Source organism: Harpia harpyja, chromosome 14 (assembly GCF_026419915.1).
Source record: "Harpia harpyja isolate bHarHar1 chromosome 14, bHarHar1 primary haplotype, whole genome shotgun sequence".
In the NCBI taxonomy this organism is placed as follows: Eukaryota; Metazoa; Chordata; class Aves; order Accipitriformes; family Accipitridae; genus Harpia; species Harpia harpyja.
In genome coordinates this window covers 24,392,465-24,412,641 of record NC_068953.1, presented here as the reverse complement: position 1 = coordinate 24,412,641, position 20,177 = coordinate 24,392,465, and the positions used below count along the sequence as shown (strand labels likewise).

The 20,177-nt window shown below is 44.8% G+C and overlaps 1 protein-coding gene across 2 annotated transcripts in view; it reads right to left on the bottom strand.

Moving 5' to 3' along the window:
• The window catches only part of FANCI (FA complementation group I), a 26,186-nt gene extending 6,009 nt beyond the window's left edge, over positions 1-20,177 (bottom strand). For both annotated transcript variants that reach the window (XM_052807755.1, XM_052807756.1), the window contains exons 1-28: positions 19,998-20,177; positions 19,798-19,870; positions 19,080-19,210; positions 18,516-18,672; positions 18,378-18,435; positions 17,877-17,918; positions 17,238-17,361; positions 16,229-16,314; positions 15,331-15,463; positions 15,007-15,099; positions 14,365-14,501; positions 13,492-13,672; positions 12,812-12,899; positions 11,497-11,627; positions 10,789-10,859; positions 9,751-9,865; positions 9,242-9,364; positions 8,064-8,132; positions 6,714-6,815; positions 5,707-5,886; positions 5,491-5,612; positions 4,932-5,096; positions 4,197-4,376; positions 2,708-2,871; positions 2,215-2,291; positions 1,629-1,745; positions 840-891; positions 111-238 (exon numbers count right to left, since the gene is read on the bottom strand). In XM_052807755.1, coding sequence (XP_052663715.1) covers positions 111-238; positions 840-891; positions 1,629-1,745; positions 2,215-2,291; positions 2,708-2,871; positions 4,197-4,376; positions 4,932-5,096; positions 5,491-5,612; positions 5,707-5,886; positions 6,714-6,815; positions 8,064-8,132; positions 9,242-9,364; positions 9,751-9,865; positions 10,789-10,859; positions 11,497-11,627; positions 12,812-12,899; positions 13,492-13,672; positions 14,365-14,501; positions 15,007-15,099; positions 15,331-15,463; positions 16,229-16,314; positions 17,238-17,361; positions 17,877-17,918; positions 18,378-18,435; positions 18,516-18,672; positions 19,080-19,210; positions 19,798-19,870; positions 19,998-20,081 — 3,183 coding nt within the window. In that variant the 5' untranslated portion in view covers positions 20,082-20,177. The remainder of the gene's footprint in view (positions 1-110; positions 239-839; positions 892-1,628; positions 1,746-2,214; positions 2,292-2,707; positions 2,872-4,196; positions 4,377-4,931; positions 5,097-5,490; positions 5,613-5,706; positions 5,887-6,713; positions 6,816-8,063; positions 8,133-9,241; positions 9,365-9,750; positions 9,866-10,788; positions 10,860-11,496; positions 11,628-12,811; positions 12,900-13,491; positions 13,673-14,364; positions 14,502-15,006; positions 15,100-15,330; positions 15,464-16,228; positions 16,315-17,237; positions 17,362-17,876; positions 17,919-18,377; positions 18,436-18,515; positions 18,673-19,079; positions 19,211-19,797; positions 19,871-19,997) is intronic.

Sequence of the window (20,177 nt, the reverse complement as noted above, 5' to 3'; positions counted from 1 at the left end):
TTCTGGTGAGTAAAACTTTAGCTGCTGCCACATAGTTTGCACCAGAGATGCACTCAATTCTGCCCTGACAGCACTAAGTGGTGAAGAGTTAGGGTGCTTCTGTATCATACCTGATCTATGTCTCCCAGGCAAGCATGGATGTCTTGTGCGAGTTCACGCAGCAGACTGACAGGACTCTTGTACAGAACATGGAGACTGAAGAGCAGAGACAGCAAACCCTTGCAGCAAGCGATATCCTCTGTGGGGAAGGGAAAAGAAAACAACACATTACCAGGTGCAGAGCTCCCCTAGCTATTTAGGAACATCAGACATCCAGTGAGGGAGAGTCTCAGATTCAGTATGGATTTAACAGTCTGCATTCCCAGAAACGTACACAGTAGGTGAAAATTCTATTAAAATACCACAGTTACAAAAGCAGAGTTTACAGCATCGGGCATCCCATGTAATATTGCAAGGGGAAGTATGGCACACCGGAGCCCTCAGCTCGTAGAAAAATGATGACCAGAAGCACTGAGGAAGAGCAATACAAACTCTGGCAAGAGTAATATCTTTCCAGAGTATAAATCCAGATTTGAGCAACAGATGTGCTAAATAACAAGGGAGAAAAGTCAAGTAAGTAAGTGACTTCTCTTTCTTCAGCAATGCTATTTATAGAGATGGAGTTTCTTCCCTAATACTCATGCTAATAACCACAATGTCATGGCGATCTGCCACAGAATGGGACCTGAACGTATCTGTAACAAAGAGGTGAAAACGGGACAGACAACAGCAGAGCATCTAAGGGTCTAATATCAGACCTGACACATCACATCTAAACATGTTCCCCAAAGCTTACTTACCGAGAGCATTTTCTTTGCAAACTTTGACTGTCCAAGTCAGGAATTGAAGGAACTGTAAAAGGGGAGAAAAGATATCATGGCTTTGAAACAGAATTTAAAGCACAAAACTAATAATAATTAAAAAAAATTCAAGACAATGAATCACAGCAAAGGTTGATGAGCAGAGTCCCCTTCTGGCAGAAAGGCACCCAGCCATGCTCTGTGAAGTTTCACAAGGGACACTTAGCCTAAAAACAAGTGAAAAGCTGAGGTCCAGGACAGGGGAATGGCTATACATTCCCTTGGACAGAGTAATAGCTCCATTTAATTTAAGGTAAATGACTCCAGACTTCTGGCACACTTTTAGTGCAGTCCCTAGCTTGTAAAATGGGGGCACTTTAGAAAATGCCTCCTTGCATGGAAAGAATTAGGCACTCAGTTTGGACTGGTCACAAGTCTGCTGGCCTCTTTTGGCTCTATTCCCATGCGGAAGCCATACCACAACTAGGCTCTGTTAGGAGTCCCTGCTCAGGCGAACAAGTCATTCAGACTCCATGTGCCCGAAGGCAGGATCAGAACGTGCAGGAGTGGGGTGGGAAGACAACTTGTTCTTAACTGTCCTTGCAGGCATTAGACAGGAGTGTGCTTGATAATGCAACAAAACTGTCACTTTGACATGGTCTGGTCTGCAGGAGAAGGCAGAACACACACACGTCAGAGCCCTCAGATGTCAACTCAATCTGATAATCTTCTTCCCACACCTACAGCTACAGCACCCATCCCTGCCACCCCATGAAGGTTGTGAAGTACCTGCTGAGAGGCTGGATCCAGGAGTTTGGACAAAGTGGAGAGAACTGTGATGAGTGACTGTGTTTCCTTGGAGTTGAAGTCATCTTCAGCACTGCTGAACTGGTTCACCAGGGACCTCTGATCATGGGAAAGACAGACAGAGTCCCTGAGTGTGCATGCTTGTTGCAGGGCTATTTTAAGAAACAAATAACCAGAAGCTGCAGCAGATAAAGGAATCAGCAACAAGGAGAATGACAAAGAATATGAAAAAAAGGACTCTTCTAAAGAGCAAGTGCTGGTTTTTGTTATCAGTGCTTACATAGAGGCCTGCATACGATTCACTGTGACTTTTACAATACTCAGGTAAGTTTGTGCTGCACTGAAGGACCCTATAGCTCTGTAAATACATGTGCACTTCAATCCAACTCTGCACAGCACCCTGAATAAGCTTTCCTTAAGAATCAGAAACTTTTCTGAACTGCCAGTGAATCAGTGTCACAGTTGCTATCACATACTCAATCCCGTGGTCAAGCAACAGAGAGCTAGCAGCATTTTCTGCCAGAATTACCAGTGCTTTGGAACACTTGCAGCACACAGTGGTACTTACCTGAAACTGTCGGATCTGGAAGGCAGCTTTCTCTGTGACATTAATATCCGTTTCTTCTGCGTCACCATCAGTAATATCTGGCAGAGACAGAGAGGTGCAGAAAAAAGCTAAATGCCAAGAGCAGAATACAGGATTTATTTCCAAAAGTGGGAAAGACTGCAACTGCTCACAGCTAGAGGAGGAATACAGACTGCAAAACCGTGGTGAGCACAAAAATGTGTTAAAGGCAAACTTCAAATAGACGAATGCTATATCAGACCCCAACTATCCTCTGCTGACAGACTGAGAGCTCTATAAAAGCAGGTAAAGATATCTCTGGAACTTGCCTCTGGTGTGAAAAACCAATGCTCCTAAGCCCACCTTGTTACTGAGAGACAAGGACCAGCCCCCTCTCTCCCTAGTTATGGATAAAGGGCACTGGGTCCCTAACTGCCCACACATGGGCTGGAACACAAATGCTAGAAACCAGAGCAGAACTGTATCACGTGCCTACCCAAGGCTTGTAGAAACTGAGGGATCCTGGCAGTATACAGCTGCTGCACCGTGTTGAAGATCCGCAGCAAACCTTCCAAGCACAGAAGTGAAATGCTTTTGCCCTTCTTCTTCCCTGACTCTTCAACAACAGTGGGAATTGAAGTGTACCTCCAAAGCAGAACCCTGCAGGATGGGAGATGAGTTAACATCACATGCTCCAGTAAAGCTGGCTGCACAGTGCAAGAACTAGAACAGGGCTAATCACAGATTCTACTCTAAGGATCATATTTTTAATATAACTAAATTGGAAGGTCCTCTTCCTATAGGAAAGTGGAAGAAGAGATCAATTTTTAAGAAGAGTTTGTTTCAATGTCAGCAAAACAGCTACTGCATTCTTCCTGCACGCCTAAATAATTTAATTCTTTCCAGGTGCCAAGGGACCTTCCAATCCCATTTCAAGTCCATCTTTATACATTCATTTCTTCCACCCGGCTTTCCTTCTCTCAGACTACCCAAACACTGACCACTGGTGTCAAATCTGTCAGTGACAAAAAGAGCTTTTCTCTTGGCAGTTTGAATCTCTGAAATGTCAGATATCACTATAGGGCTCTATATAAATAAAATCAGAAAGGTAAAGGCAGGCAAAGCAAAGTGAAAAGCTTTGAAGAAAGCAAAATTGTTTGGCCCAAAGGAGACTTTTCTATTTGTAGGCAAACATCTTTTCCCTGCTCCCCTAAGCCCACTTCTTCGCTTTTTTGTTCCCCCTCCTTTCTTCTCATTAGTTCTGTCGCCTGCATAGATGATCTTATTCTGTTTCAATGTCCAATCACGCAAAACATGTAGCTCACATGTAGTCCTAATGACTGCAACAAAAACAGCCTCTATTATTTGGGGCGAGACACAAAACAGGCATTATTCATGGCAGGGGTAATTTGCATTTTGTGCTCTCTGCTGACTGGGATCTGAAAAGACCCCATGCAGATATGACCTGGATCCCAAAAGACATTTACATGGTTCACATTCTTGGATTTCCAAAGGATTAGATGCATGAATGTCTTCAAGCATCTTGCAAAAGTCCTAAACAAATGTTTTCTAAAGCTTGTGTCTCTCTTACATCTGTTTTATACTGTAGCTATAAGTTAATTTTAACTTCATTGCATCCCAGAGGCCTCAAGAATCCAGCCTGTAACCATCCTACCTCCTCTGTGACAATGAGTGATGAACCAAAAGTCAGAAAGAGGCTGAAAATGAGAGTTCAACAGCATTTGGTTCTTCCAGGCCAAGTACTGTTATTAGAACTGTATCACTCACTCTGGCACAGAAACTGTAGTGCCTCCACTTGATTTCTCAGGAGCAAAGAAAGGCAATGATCTGTACCCAGTAACAATAACTGTTTGAAACAGTTATAGACTGCATTCTTCTTTCAAAACCCTACCTGAGAATCAAAAATCCCCAAAATGCATTGCTGCTTTTTAGGGCTGATGTCTTCACATGCCGCAGTGACTCACCGTGTGATTTTGCAGAGGTTCTGAAACATCTTCTCAGGATTTTGTCCATCTGGCCCATCAGTTTGTCCTGTCTCCTCCAGCTGCTGCACCTTCTGCAGAGCTACACTGACAGCATAGCGCAGGAACTCTGTGCTGGAGCGCAGAACTGCCAGGCTCTCCTCATGGCTTTGGGCATTGTCCCTGAAGAATCAAGAACACTGTCAGAGAATTGAAGATGCACTGAAAAAGCATGGGGATGGCCTACGAGATTCAAAGTCTAAATATGCATTTACAAATAAAATCATTAGCTGAATTCAGGGTGGAAAAGACCCTTTGTTTTAGTAGCTTGTAGTGAACACTTGGAGAATAGAAAATTCCACCAGCCTTTCCAAACACACTAACAGACATGGTTTGAATTGATGTCTGGCTCTGTTCCACAGAGGACTTGAGCTCAACACTGGAGTTTGTCGTCTGGGGAATGGCCCAGGACTGGAAGAGCAGAGACCCTCTGGGGTCTTACAAGTCATAAGCAAGGTCCAGGAAAGCTGGTTTGTCAATACCAGGAGTTGCACAGCTATGGTTCCTGTCTGGACTATGATGCTCTCCAGACAACAAGTGCTGTTACCACGCATGCTTTCTACAGAAATGAAAATGCCTGTACTGTGTATGCAGCGCACAAGACAGCCAGCATGCAGATACCATGAAAGCAGCTTGTGAAAAGGCCTTAAAGCTACTCCAGACGTGACACCTTCTCACCTGAACAGAGCTGTGAGCAGAGTAGATACAAAACCCATGGACAGGAAGCTTCGTGCAGTTTTGTTGCCCAAGGTAGATTTGTTCTTTCCAGCTTTCTCCTTCAGGATTTCAGAGAGTTTGTTGTAACATGTAAACAGGCCTAGGACATCCTCAAACTTGTTCTTACTGCAATAAAGTGGCAGAAAACATTAATGGAGAAAATCCAGTCTTATAGTTTCCCATTTAGAAGCTTCAGTTGCCAAATTACACAATGACACTTTCTAAATGACAAAACCATGACATATGACATCTCCCTGCCTCCCTAACAGTGCATTCCATTCCTCCTTAACCTGCTCTTCTACGAAATGTCACATCCCATCTCCCACAATACACGACATTCAAAAGGAAGACATTCCCCAAGGTTCTGTGAATGTCTGTGCCACAAGGCACTCACACTCAGAAAATATCATTCTGATTCTGTGTTTGCACTATTATTCTGTGCTTGCAATGAGGTTGTACTCCGAAGAGCAAGGCACAGTATAGCACAGCTAGCGCTGGAGGGTAAGATTTGATGTTTTACCTGAAATTCCCTATGTTGAAATTGTACTCAATCAGGACCTCACAAATTCCCATCACCTGAATGGCATAGATGTTATTCTTTACACCAACACCAGAAGACAGAGAAAAATCTGCTGATTTGTCCTAAGAGGTAAAGGAAACAAGTGAAAAATCTTTTCAAAACCTGACAAGAACTCAGTGTCTTCTTCCACTGAGTCAAACTGAAAATCTGATTTACCAGTTCAAAGTCTTCCAACTCGCTCTTGATCATTCGTCGTGTGACAGATTCTAGCATCTCTTCAAAGTTTTGCTCAAATCCCACATCCTCCTCCTCATCGTCGTCTTCAGTTCCTTGGCACAGATGCACAGTGCTCTTATACCAGGTGAGACAGTGTTGGATGCAGCAGAACAGATGGGCCTGAAGGAAGCAGCCACACAATCACACTCAGCCTTCTAGTTGGAGGTCACTGGCAGAAGTGGACACAGGCCAGACTATTATAGTTGGATGCAAAGAGCCATAGCTGCCTTCAGAGGTTCACGTGAGTCTCAAGAATATGCCTCATTCCCAGAATGAGGGGGATCTATAATCCTACACACAGCTACACAGTTCTAGCTTCAGACAACGTTGTCTGCCTCAGCTTGCCTATACGGGATGTAAAGGCTTAACTCCCACTGCTCTCTCAACACAGCTACCTCAACTGCTGAAAGAGATGGAAAGGGAATTTCCAAAAGGACTCTCACTCTAGCTGAAGTGTCTGCTCCCTTCCTGCGTGAGCTACTGCAGCACAGCACGGAAGCTTCCTTAGGGGAAAACGAAGTGATTAATTTGAAATTGTTCCCTCAGAAATCCAATGAATCATTGAGGTCTCATCTCCAACAATTTCAGAGGAGCAACACCAAAAGGCAGATTCTTCCCCCTGCTACACACACACTGCACGACTATTTTATGTGGAATTAAGTTGAAGGAGGGAAAAAAAAAAAACCAGGGTGAGCTCAACAGAGGATAACAGAACTACACTATTCCTAGAGCATTTTTCACACAGGTCCCCTAAACCACTATGCTAGCAGAGCTCTAATAGATACCCTGAGAGAGGGGTGAGAAGCCCAGCTCTATTGTCATTAAAATAATTCCTCCAGGCTAGAAGAGGCTGAAGAAACTCAAGGTATTCAGCTTATGTAGCAGCACAACTAAAATGCTATGGAACAGATGAGCTTGCAGCTGTGGCCAGCCAGTATAGCTCTTACCAGTGGTTCTTGCAGAAAGATTTGATCTCCTTGAGCCATAATACATCCCTCAAGTTTCAGTGGAGGCAGGAGGTCTGGCTGGGGCAAGTAATATTGCTTTATCTGCCAAAGAAAACAAGAAATAAAAATAACCAGTTACTTGGTAACTGAGCCTCTTAAGTTCTTTGAAAACAGAATATGATAATCTTTGTACTCCCTTCTACAGAGTGAAAGAAAACCGGCACTATAGTAATGGGACTGTACACGTACATGAGCCATGTCATCTGCTCTATTAGTTATTAATCCCCTCTTGGGTTGCTTATGTACCTCTCAGGGACACGTCACTGCCCTAGAACAAGTTTATCTGACCACTTGCTGTTGTGTTGCCTCAACATTCAACATCGCTTACACTTGACCTGCAGTGCTACCCATCCTTTAAACAGCAAGGAAAAGTAACTGCTTCAGCTGCCTGTCACCCATACTGAACGCTTGGCCCTGTTACGGCATCCAGCTTCCTGGCCTAAGGGTGCAGACAGCTATGGAGGCTACACTTGCCACTACAACAAAACCATGCTTGCACCAGTTCCTGGCTGTGTGGCATACCAGAGGAAGGAGATATGTGCTGAGTACTGATATAGGATCAGAACCGAATAGGCCAAGTTATATACATAATGATGCTATAAAATTTTATATATTTACACCAGGTTCCCATTAAGTGCCCTCTGCTACCCAAAAGCTGCCTTGGCTCTGTTCATCTTCCTTTCTTGGGCCCTATACTGTCATGGGAAAGCTAGAATTAGTCAGCATGAACTCTACGGATGATTAAAGGAAAGAAAATTACTTGTTTCAAAGAAAGCACAGCCTGTCCAATGGATTGAGGAAATGTGATTGTCTTGTTGCCATGAGCAACGCTGTTGGGGGATGAGTTAATCCTCCCAGATCCTACATGGACTTGGGTATTCTCCCGATGGGAGGACAGCAATAATAATTACTGTGTCAGCACACATCCTTGGGGAAGTACGGGAGGGTAACTGCTGTGCACTGCTAAGGAACAGGGAGCGCGCAAAGCACTCCTCTGGGCTCACACTTCTCACAGCATCTCAGAACTGAAGGGTTGGAAAGGGCTCCAAGAGATCCTTTCTCTTCCACCCTGTGACAGGATATGAACCAGTCTCCAGACGTTTACCTAGTCTGCTCTCTCAACATAGCAGGGATATGAACACCTCCTTAGAGAAGTGCTGCAACACTTAAACATGTTTCCAGTGTAAGGAAGAACTGTTTTCCCAATATGTAACCTGAATTGCTTGCCATACCGGGCGCAGTGCAGAATTCTTAGAGTCTCTGCAGCCATGCCACATAGCAGTACTTTACCTGGGACAAAAGCGTTTCCATTATAGAGCTAGCCAGCTGGGAGTTTCTGCGAAGGACATCATAAAAACCCTGAAGACAGGAAGGAAAGATTGTTGGCTTACACAACAAAGAAAATGAACCGCATGCATAATAAGTTGGCATCATAAGACAGCAACGACCCTTTGGCACTGCAAGGAACCATGAGGAAGTAACAATGTGCTCAGTGTAAAACCCCATACCTGGCAAAGCAAAGGCACGATAGAAAGAAGGTATGAATCAGAAAGAGTATGAATTTCCTCACAGGGGCCCTCTCACAGGCTGTATCTCCCTAGCAGCGGTGGCATCAAGCCCAGAGTGACTTTCACTGCTATTTAACACTAGCACTAGATCCAACTTCAAACTGTGAAATCCTGCTTCAAAGGCAAAACAAGCCAGTGGGGAAACTGTAGGAGGCAAAAAATCCTTCAGACGGAGAAAACTCAGTGGATGGATAAAGCAAGCACAAGTCTTATAGCAACAGTGATGAACACACCCAAAACTTGCAGCTCACCAAAGGTCAGTCCAACCAAGTCAAGAAGGAAACAAAATCTGTCTGACCTGAACAGTTTTTTTTCCTCAAGCTTGTACCCCAGTTACCTCAGGAGCTAAGATACGCACCCAAAAATGGCTCTTTATATTAGGCCATTTGTCACAAGAAATCTAAGGGACAAACAAGCCTTTATAGAAACTTGCAAAAGAGGAGAAAAGACAGATCCCTGATGCAGTCTCTAAGGAAGTTTGCCCATACTCTCCAGTCAGGGTTTTCTTCCAAGCCCATCATTAACTCCCAGCCACTCTGCATCTATCCAATGCCTGTTATAGAACTCCTTCTGGTCATCAAACATGCTTCGCATTTCCTAGGCCACACCACAGGAAGAGAGACTTTGACACATTTTTGCTCTTAAGCAATGTATGAGATGAGGAAGATACATCAATGTGTCTTTGGGCTTATAATGGTCCAAAATAAAAAGAAGCAGAAGGATTAAAAAAAAAAAAAAAAAAAAGGTAGTCCTTGGTACATGTGTCCCGTGAAGAACATAACTGAGATGATAGGTTGTTTTCCACAATAATGTGATCATTATTTACCTGGGGCTACAGTAGAACCAGACTACAGAAGAGCTAGTGGCTGTTTAAACGTGGATTGAAGAAACCGTGTTTACCTCATATAACATGAGTCGAACATCCGCTTGCTGGCTCAGACATCGCCTCAGGCTGCCCAGGATTTCAAGGCAGAAGGCCTCATTAGCTGCAGAATTATAGCAGGCATGAACATCTGCCTGGACCTGAGAGGGAATATTAGTCACATTATACTGGTTACAATTCTCAAATATCGCAACACAGAAGCAAGATGATAACAGGCCTAGCCCCTAAACAATCATTGAAATAGTCCTTAGTGTGCTGCCAGGCTCTTTATCATCATCATGGAGCAGTGTGAACGCTCCCCAGAATACTGGTGCTGTAAGAGAGAATGACTCTGAGAAGCAACGTCCCTAGGCCAGCTTCTCTTTGCACATTGCACTTCGCAAAGCTTTCCTTCCAGGACTAATCCTTACTGAAGTTATATTTCCATTTTGGGGAAACACTCTGCTCTTGAGTTGTTTCAAACAGTGCATATTAGACACAAGACTGTCTCATACGTCCACACCAGGGACTGCAGAACAGTACTTACCTGAGTGGCACCAATGGCCTGGCTGCACTGGGAAGAGGACAAGCTGCCCAGAACCTTAAAATTTCTTAACAGAAGCAAAAAGCCAGCAACCGCAGCTTTACGAGCATCGAGCTGCCTGTGAGTCAGGGAGGAAAGAGAAGCATAAGGAAAAACAGAAGCAAGAAGCTCAGAAGAAAATACAAGATCAACTCAGCAATGAAAAAGGGTCCACAAATAAAGTCACTGGGCCCGGTGGAACTGTATTCCCCAAGAGGGCAGCACAGTCCCAAGTAGTAAAGAGCTTGGCAGTTTGCTGGGAACTTCCTTGCTCTACACTTTCACGACATTCTATTTCCTTTCTGTCCTTGCAATGCTCACAGAGGTAGAGCCCCAGACCAAGACCCAAGCATTAAATGTCCCCTGAAAACTGGGAGAGTCTCACAGAGCTCAGAGTTGGAAAACTCCTCACAAAAAGCTGGTGTTTTGCTTTGCTCACCGAAACCCCAGGTCTTTCCCAAGACCAAGTCCCTTGCCTTGAATAATAATACTAAATTATGAATTCTGCATTCATAACCAGGCAGCCACTGCCCAACAAAATCCAGTCTATGATCACAGCATTATGAAGACAGCAGGTTGGTTTGCTCAAAGCATTACCAAGACAACAAGCCTACTACTCTACCACCTTGTACGGGATCAGAGGAAAGGTGGCAGCTCAGCATTCTGATCAGTGGTTCCTTCCAGACTCTCCCTAGCATCTGGAGGTACTCAGCTGTGTAGACACATGTTGGAATTGTTTTTAATTTTGCCTACTTATTTGGAGCTCCCAACAGCTTTCTGAATTTCCAAAGCCTATTCAGCTGTGGTTGGGATTTGTTTCTCAGTTCAGTAGAGCTGTGACCGTATTACAGTCCTGGGCTAAAGGGGTAGGAGATGTCACCGTCTAGTTATGGGAAGAACATAGTAAGAAGACACTTAGCCAAAACAAACAAAAAATACTTCTGCTCCAAAAACATAAATGAGTTGTAGAAATCTTTTCAAAGAATTCCCTTCCCAGCTTACCTGGAAAAGATAGCTTTTTGGAGAACAAGTATCAGGGAGTCCCTCACTGACATGCTGACTTTGAGCAGAGGCTGGAAAGGAAGATATACTTTGGAGAGAAAAGCACTAAGGCATGCCAAGCCCTTGGGGCATATGAGCTCATCTTCCTCAGGCCCATCTGGCCCTGCATTTCCAATACTGTCATCAGTACAGTAGGAGAAGCAAAACATTTTAAAACAGTATAAAATTAAACCCAGAGAGCTGTAGCAGTGAGACACCTTAGCAGGTTAGTGAGGACACAGTGCAAGCATTTGGGAAAAGAACTGTTATCCCCGGATTGGACGAAGCAGGTAAAAGTTTAATGCCAGGGCAATATCTCATAGTGACATGGAGCTTGGAAGGAAAAAAATCAATGTGACAGCTACAGCTGTTCAGCTAAACACTGTATACTTAGTTTTTGACAGTGTGCAGCATCTGGGCATCTTCCAGATGAAAGGTCAGCACAGAGCAGTTTCAGTACCATGCCAGACTGCACCATATGCTTTTTGCTAAAGGGCACATGCAAATCCATGCTTGAAGAACAGTTCCATGCTACACTGAATAACCTACAGCAAAGTATGAAGGTTTATTTTACGAGGAGGGTTATTAGATCATGCATATAATTGTGGCCTAGAGCTGTCACTGGAACTACACTAGCAAGGATATTCATGGAGAAATGCAAAGCTTTACCTGTACTGCCCGGAGGAGCCCTTGCACTGTGTCGATGGGCAGAAAGGACAAATTGTCAAAGGTCTCTGTAACTTTGGAGGATGAAGTCTGAAGCACAAGAGGAGCAGACACCACAATATTGGACAGCAAGTCTGAAAAATAAAAGAACAAAAGGAGCAGCTGCTGCCAAGGGGCCAGAAAAGCCTGAGCAAAAGATGTCTATAGAGCTAACAATTACAGAATAATCAAAGCCCTTCCATTACACAGAGAGGTTGTGATAGGAAGACCATAAAAAATCTGAGCTCTGCTGCAGGCACAAAGTGTAAAATGCTCACAACCCGGCTGAAGGGCCTCACCCCACCAGAGGGCACTGAGGTATAAGAGAAAAGGCTGCAGCACAGGCATCTCAGCAGCCCCAGCGACTCCCTAGTACCTGCCCAAGGACAAGGAGGAAGGCAAGGCTAGGAATGTGTAACAAGTTACTGACTGACAGATACCAACTTTCTGTGCATCAGCTGTTCCATGGCAACTGCCTACAAACATATTTTTCACCTGTGATGAATACAAGGTAATCTGATGCAGCTGACACCTCAGTAAGAGGGGAAGGAACAACCCATTTTCTTGGCTTCAGGTCACTTCAGCAGGAACTTCAGAAAGCCAATCGTATCCTGGCTGCATCAAAAGAAGCGTGGCCAGCAGGTCAAGGAAGGGTGATTCTGCACCTCTACTCTGCTCTGGTGAGACCCCACCTGGAGTACTGCATCCAGCTCTGGAGTCCTCAGCACAGGAAAGACATGGACCTGTTGGATTGGGTCCAGAGGAGGGCCACAAAAATGGTCAGAGGGATCAAACACCTCTCCTATGAAGAAAGGCTGAGGGAGTTGGGGTTGTTCAGCTGGAGAAGAGAAGGCTCCAGGGAGACCTTATTGTGGCCTTTCAATACTTAAAGGGGGCTTACAAGAAACACGGGGACAAACTTTTTAGTAGGGCCTGTTGTGATAGGACAAGGGGTAATGGTTTTAAACTAAAAGAAGGTAGATTTAGACTAGATATAAGGAAGAAATTTTTTACAATGAGGGTGGTGAAACACTGGAACAGGTTGCCCAGAGAGGTGGTAGATGTCCCATCCCCAGAAACATTCAAGGTCAGGTTGGATGGGGCTCTGAGCAACCTGATCTAGTGGAAGATGTCCCTGCTCATTGCAGGGGAGGTTGGACTAGATGACCTTTAAAGGTCCCTTTCAACCCAACCTATTCTATGATTCCATAACTTGTTCTGAGAAGCTATGTTCTGAGTATCCACGGAGCAGGACAAATTTCTCTCTCTTTCCTGTTACCTATGAAGTGGCTGACAGGAGACACTGCTTTTGTGAGGACTCTGTTCAGGACCTGCTCAAGAATATCACTTCTGATGGGCTCATGAACCTGAAATGAGAAAGAACAATAAATAAAAATCAAAACCTACATAAGTTTCAGATATTCCTATACCTCACAGCACAGGCATTGTGCAGTACAAAGCAAATCCAGATCTGACAGGTAAGCTGGGACCAGTTGCCAGAAGTCCCCTTTCAGCTAAATTCACGCAGATCAATTCAGATTTCATCCCAGGCCAATCAGAACCAGCACATCAGAGGCGCACACACAGTATACTCAGAACATAATGCATCAGATCATCTGTGGGATGCAAATTTACCACTTCAGTGAAGACGCTGGTTTCAATCCTACCTCTGACAGATTTTCTTTGTACCTCTGAATTTCTCTACCTTCTCTGCAGTTTCTTGGAAACTGTAATAGGGATTATGCAAGTATCATGGTAGCTGGAGGAAATTAGGATTAGGTCTTTATAAGGATGGCCTCTTCCAGCTGGACAGGGGCAAATAGGAGACTAAATCTAGTATTCTTGGTAAAACACTCACGATGGATACAGCAGACAAGGTTTTGACACCATTTACCAAGAGAGAATAAGAACAGAGTCCCCCACCCGCCCAAAAAACCCCCTCTCCAAAACATACACTACCTTAAACGTTTCCAGCAGGATACTCGCTCCCAGTCTGCAAGCCTGCTGAGCTGGTGTTTTTGAAAGGCCATAACTGGTATCAGCAGCTTTTCCTCCAAAGGGCTTTTTTGGTTCATATGATTCCATTAGGCTGAAGCCAAGATCCACCAGACCCTGAGTAACATGGTCCCAGCCAAACGCACTGAAGAAAACATGAAACAGACAAGGAAAGAAACAACTTAGTCACAGAAAATGTTTAGATTAGAGCAGTCTAAAGTAAAATCTTCTGCAGTCATTCCAGGGTCCAAAGCAGTAGTGAGAGATGCTTGATCACTCCAGGGAAGATGACATCCCTCACAGCTCTATGACTGTCTTTAGGCTGAGGGACAGGTGCTCAGCGCAACATGTCTTGCAGTCCTGGTTCTCCAACCATCAGACTTCCTTTCCAGTCTGAAGTTTTCCTCACTATAGGAATGATATGCACTCAAGTCTGATCTGAACAAGACAGTAGGCTACAGTCAGGATGCACAAATATCCTACTGATCCCGAGATCTTCAAATCAGAGAGGAAGACAGAAGAGGAACGCCTTGCATCAAACTAAAGGACAACTAGTGACAGATCACAGAGCTAACAGATAGGGTCCCAATCAGTTTAGTCCTTTGTACCACCAGATGCTGAGATTTGAGGTAGAGGGGGCAGATTTATACTGCTGCATTTTGTTGCTTTTTTTTTTAATTCACCAATATAAAACTGGGATAAAAACTTTGGATTTTGACACTGTTCCCTGCTGACCTGGTCAGCAGTATTTAGCATCCCAGAGCATCCTAGTGAGGCTGAAACTCTCTCCCCTCCCAAAGCCCACTGAGCGTTCTGCAGCATGTGGCAATAACACACCTATTTTTCACCACTTCCAGAATTACAGCAGTTACATCATATTGTTGAGGAAACAAATCCTGCAGAAACTTGGAAGCCTGAAGGAACTGCAGGTCCTTGCAGCTTCTTGTGATTGATGTTTTCAAGAAATCAAATATCTGGAACATAAAATCATTGAGTGTGAGGAAATGATCTTTGAAATGGGACCTGTATAGTCTTGGGTATATTCCAGTTAACAGCACCAGCCAGAGCACAAGTACCAGTACAGCCTGCCAAAAATCTTAACTCACTTCTTTCTCAGGACAAATGCACCAACCTCATTAAGTGCCTCAAGGAGGGTAACTTGCTGCCAGATGCTCTTCAGGTGGCCAGCACAGAGCCAAAACATTAAAAAAAGACGACATTGCTTTTTTTCTCATCCTACAAAACCAATCACAGATTCACAAGAATCACAGCTCTGGAAAATTCTGATATTGCTCTGGGGTCTTATAGTGTTCAGTAAACTACAGCGTACCAATGATCTAACTGCCTCCCCACGAGCATCCTGAAACCATTTTAAGCGTAATTCTGATGGGACTATGACCTAACCATGCTTCCTTTCCTTTACAAGGAGTGCAGCGTACATCCCCAAGGAAGTTCTCTGCAAGTTTATCACCCACATACCTGCTCTTGCAGTCTGTGTTTTACTGCAACCGATAGCAAAAGAGCCACGCTGAAGGGACACAGGGCTCTACCAGGGTCCTTCTGTTGCTCAGTCTAGAAAATGGCAAGCAACAGTCAGAAAGCTTGTTATCTTCAACTGCAGCATCCTGCAAGTTCAGGGAAACTATCAGGCACACAGCTCTTCAAACATATTGTAGCACTTTTTAAAGTGAACATGACTGCGATCATAAAAATTATTAAATCCCTTCTATAGATAACCAATTAATTTTTAAAAATGCTGCTCCAACATCTTTAAGAACAGTGCCTGCTCCATCTTTATCGTACCTTCAGAAGTCTGATTAGTTCCTCGCCTAGGTCCTGATCCAAGTTGATAACAGAAACAATATGGAGAATAACCGTGCCTTCCACATGGCGGAGTTGGTCTAGGGGCATTGTGGCTACCTCAAGGTCCACTGATCTGTAAGTTTTAACAGAAAAAAAACCCAAGCCATCCAAAGCCATATATCATTTCTTATATATCAAGGAGGACATACTTGTATGAGGTTTAACAATTCAAATTCAAGGAGCCCTGGTGTCCTGGTTTCAGCTGGGTAGAGTTAATTGTCTTCCCAGTAGCTGGTACGGTGCTATGTTTTGAGTTCAGTATGTGAAGAATGTTGGTAACACTGATGTTTTCAGTTGTTGCTAAGTAGTGTTTAGTCTAAAGTCAAGGATTTTTCAGCTTCTCATGCCCAGCCAGCGAGAAAGCTGGAGGAGCACAAGAAGTTGGCACAGGACACAGCCAGGGCACCTGACCCAAAGTGGCCAACAGGGTATTCCATACCGTGTGACACCACATCTAGTATAGGAACTGGGGGGAGTGGGGGTGGGGGATCGCCGCTCAGGGACTAACTGGGTGTTGATTGGTGGGTGGTGAGAAATTGCACTGCGCATCATTTGTACATTCCAATCCTTTCATTATTACTGTTGTCATTTTATTAGTGTTATCATTATCATTATTAGTTTCTTCTTTTCTGTTCTATTAAACTGTTCTTATCTCAACCCACGAGTTTTACTTCTTTTCCCGATTTTCTCCTCCATCCCACTGGGTGGCGGGGGAGTGAGTGAACAGCTGCATGGTGCTTAGTTGCTGGCTGGGGTTAAACCACGACACCTGGGCAGGACCAGGGTGACTACAAATACCCAGGTAGTAAAGAAAGGGGATGACAGAGAAAGAACTTACTGTGGAACCCTCTGTTCTTCCTTTTGTCTCTTATCCAACTGATTGAAAAAACTGATGATTCCTTCTAAAACAGTCTTCTTACTGCCCTGCAAGGCAGGACATTACATTAAGCCACTGCAGGGCCTGCAGTATCCCAGAGAACTACACTCTATTCCCACACCAATTACAAATGTCCTGGTATCCTTCATTTCCCTTCATAAATCGCTGAGGTTGGGGAGGGCTCCTGTGCCGGTCATTTCCAGATGAAGCAACTCTGGTTTAGTTTGCGTATTTCCTTTGACTGCACTTGTCAAAGAGTTGGAAGAAGCTGAAGCTCTCAGATGTTCTGGTTGTTTTAAAAGTTTTTATTAATTAGAAAGGATCCTTTATGTTATAATCAATTGGGAAGGCTTTCAGACTCCTAACCTTAAATCTAACAATACATTTTGGCCAGTAGACCCAAATGACCTCCTATAACACACAAAGATCTTGTCTTTGACTGGATCATTTTGGCATTGACTGGGTCACAAATGAAGCAAACAAAAGAGCCAGATCACCCTGTCAAATGGCAGAGATGTCATTGGCAGCTTCTGCTTGCAGGAAGAGCACAAGAGATGAGACATTTCCAGTACAAGTCAGACTACAACCCAGAAGACAGTCATACTGCATGAGCTATTATTATAGTGTGCAGACCACAGAGCGTGAGCAAAACCACGCTTAAGAACACCGAAAAAACCCAATGCTCTCTACTGTCTGCTAGGTCTATGCTTGCCCCTTATTTCCCAAGTGTCCGTCTTTCCCCACAAGGAAGATCAAGATTGTATCTTCCTCTGAGCAGTCAGCTTCTTCAGGCTAGAGGGAGTTAAGAGGAAAAAAAAAAAACTACTGATGTCCTGCTGTGTCCTGCTCCCCACAGCACAGTTTGGGAACAATCAGAATCCCTGCCAAAATCCAGCCTATAACTCAGTCTGTACATGTTTTTATCTCATGGTATATACTTAGGGGGAGGCCAGCTCCTGTGAGCTTTTACCTTTGCAGAAAGCAGCAGCAGCTGATAGACCAGAGGAGGAATTTCCTGCAGGTCTAATCTGGAGAACATCCTAAGGACCTTTTCCACCACAAACTGCAGCTCCTCTCCCGATAGTGGAATATCCCTGTTGGATCAAAGATGCAGCCTAATCATTTTTGCTAATTTCCTTCAGAATCCCACAGCAGGTTCAACCCATAACGAGACAAAGGGTCCTAACATACAGACAGGCAGGGAGTGCTCCTAAAGTCCTTACCAGAAGCAGTTGCTACAGATCCCTAACACCTTATCACTGCCCCAGGATACTCTTCAAACTTTGATGCTTAGATCTCCTCCACTTTATGCTTGTTCATTAATGTATTGTTAATTTGCCAAGGCTCATTCACACATGGAATAAAAACCATGATGTCCAGTGAAGCCTGCATAGCTGGGCAGGTATGCCCAGTCTTTGGGACATGCCTGCTCAGCTGTGTTTTGTATCCAAATGGATCTGATGTGGATGTTCATCGACCAACCATCCATGGGGCTGTGCCTGGTATGGTCAGACCTCCTATTTGTACTTGCCCCAAACTACACGTGAAATAGGACATGGATATGACTACAGCACAAGAAAGTGGTGATGTTGAAGGGAAAGAAAATTACCTGAACATGTTGGCAAGATGTATTACACTACGAGGATCCCACCTGATAAAACAAAAATATGTTGGAAAATTGAGAGCAAGCAGAATTACTGCTTAGCCCTTCCCTACTCATACACAATTATTCAATGTCACCATTTCCCTGCTACATTCTGATACTAAGATTAGAACCCAGATTTCCACTAGAAATCACCGCTGCCACCCTAACCACCCAGACTTCTAATGGTTCTGAAATGCCCCAGCTCCCACAATAACAAATGCCGAGAAAGGAATAAAAACAAGCACTTCCTGAGATCAGTTCAAGCAACACTATTACAATATCTGGGAACAGGGTGTTCCCATGCCTTCTCAGCCAGAGAAGACACCATCACAGAGGGCACAGATTCAAAGATGATAAAACAGGACACAGGCGGTGATGTCCAGTTCATCATGATGACTTTTTCAAAGCACAATATGAAGCACGCTGTTTTGCCATGTGACTAAGAGCTGGCAGAGATGTACATACTTGCTGGAGCACAGGGTATTTATCAGCTGTTTCTTAAACTCTTCCCCATTCAGTTCACCTGAAACAGCAAAAGTCTTTTAGGAGCTGATTCCAGAGGAAGGGAGGACAGGCTGGGGAGAAGGAACTGAGAGGGGTTACCTTTCCCATAAGCTAGACTCTCCTTTGAACTGGCCAATGCAGTGAGAACAGTGGAAAACAACTCCAAGGATTTCCCATTAGACAGGCTGCCGCCTTTAATAACATCAACAAACAGGGTGGCAAGCTCAGCCAACGCATGGCCTGGCAGCTGGCGAGCCTGGGAGAAGATACGACGACGTGAAAGAGCCTGAGGAAGTGCGCAGAATTCCACATATACATCCAAACCATCACCAAAACCCAGCAAAAAAGGGCAATATTTCTTAAGTGAAATGTTCCCCTAAAAGGGGAATTCAGCCCCAACATCTCTATTTTGTACTGTCCTTTATAGAACAGAGCAGTAAATCAAGCTGATGTAATTATAGGTTTGGAGTTTTGAGTCTAAGCCTAAATATCCAAAGATAATCACATTTACACACACAACAAATTCCAACACCAGCTTAGTCCAGAGTAGATCTGTGGAAAGGACACAACTCATTTTCCTCAGTGGCCTACTGAAGTATCTCAATCTACATAGGAAACAATACCCAGCAGGGCCCAGGAAAGCCAGACCAAATAAGCTTCTACCTCCAGCATCAGCAGTCCTATGATTTCAGACACCTTGCCCAAATGCAGGTCCCCTGACTCCACTAGCGGGACACAGTGCTTGTAAAGCTGAAGCCTCCTGAGAACACCGCTTGGCTGGGAACAAGGGGAGCCTTATAATGAGAAAATAAAGAAAACAAATAAGGAAGGGAAAAAAGGTATTTAAGTAACAACATGTTGCTATACAACAAGAAATTAGCAGGGCTAAACTGTCACCTGACTGCAACTCCCTATTTTATCTATCTGACAAAACAGATAAACAGAGCACAGAAAATGAGAACTCGTGGATAAACAGCTAAGCTCAACTCAACCCTGTTATCACACCCTGTGGTTCACTCAACCTGCTGTTGGAGATCAGGAAGTGTGAAAATGTTGAGAAGAATCAGGTTGGCAATTAAGTCTCAGCTGGCCAGCCCAGTTCTACTCTAAGGTACCTATGGGCTCCCAAAAGCAAAGCCCACTTACAACAGTTCATTAAAAATATATTAGTCCAGCTCCCTATTTCCCCATATCTATTTTTGGATGTCATCTTTCCCCGCGACAGCCCTGATGAGCTGGTTTTTACCGAAATTGACACTTCCTTGTGCTGCTGACCACTTACTTCACCCAGCCAGCCTGTAACCCACCGGCTCATTGGCACTCAGCGGGGCTGGGGCCACAGTCCGTCCCCCCCGCAAAGCACAGCTCAGAGATCACCCACCTTTGAAGATCCCTCTTAGCAAAGCTGCCGTCTCTTTCCCCTTCAGGGCCTGCGTGGTCACCATATCGCCCAGCTGCAATGAGAAGGGGACGCTGTGAGCTGCACCGCACCCGAGGAGAAGCCGCCTTCGCCCGCCTGACAGGGCGCACGCCCCTCCCCTTCCCCGCAAGCGGGACACAGCCCGCCGGGCACCGCCGCACCTCTCCCTCCCCCAGGCTCTGCAGGGCCTCCTGGAGCCGCTCGGGAACCTCCTCGGCCGCCAGCGCCAGGATGCGCTGGGCCATGGGGCTGCGGAGGAGCCCGGCCCGGCCGGGGACGCGCTGCCGGCGGCCGCCGCTGCCCTCCGGGCCTCAGCTCCGTCACCCCGAAATTCCCGCCCG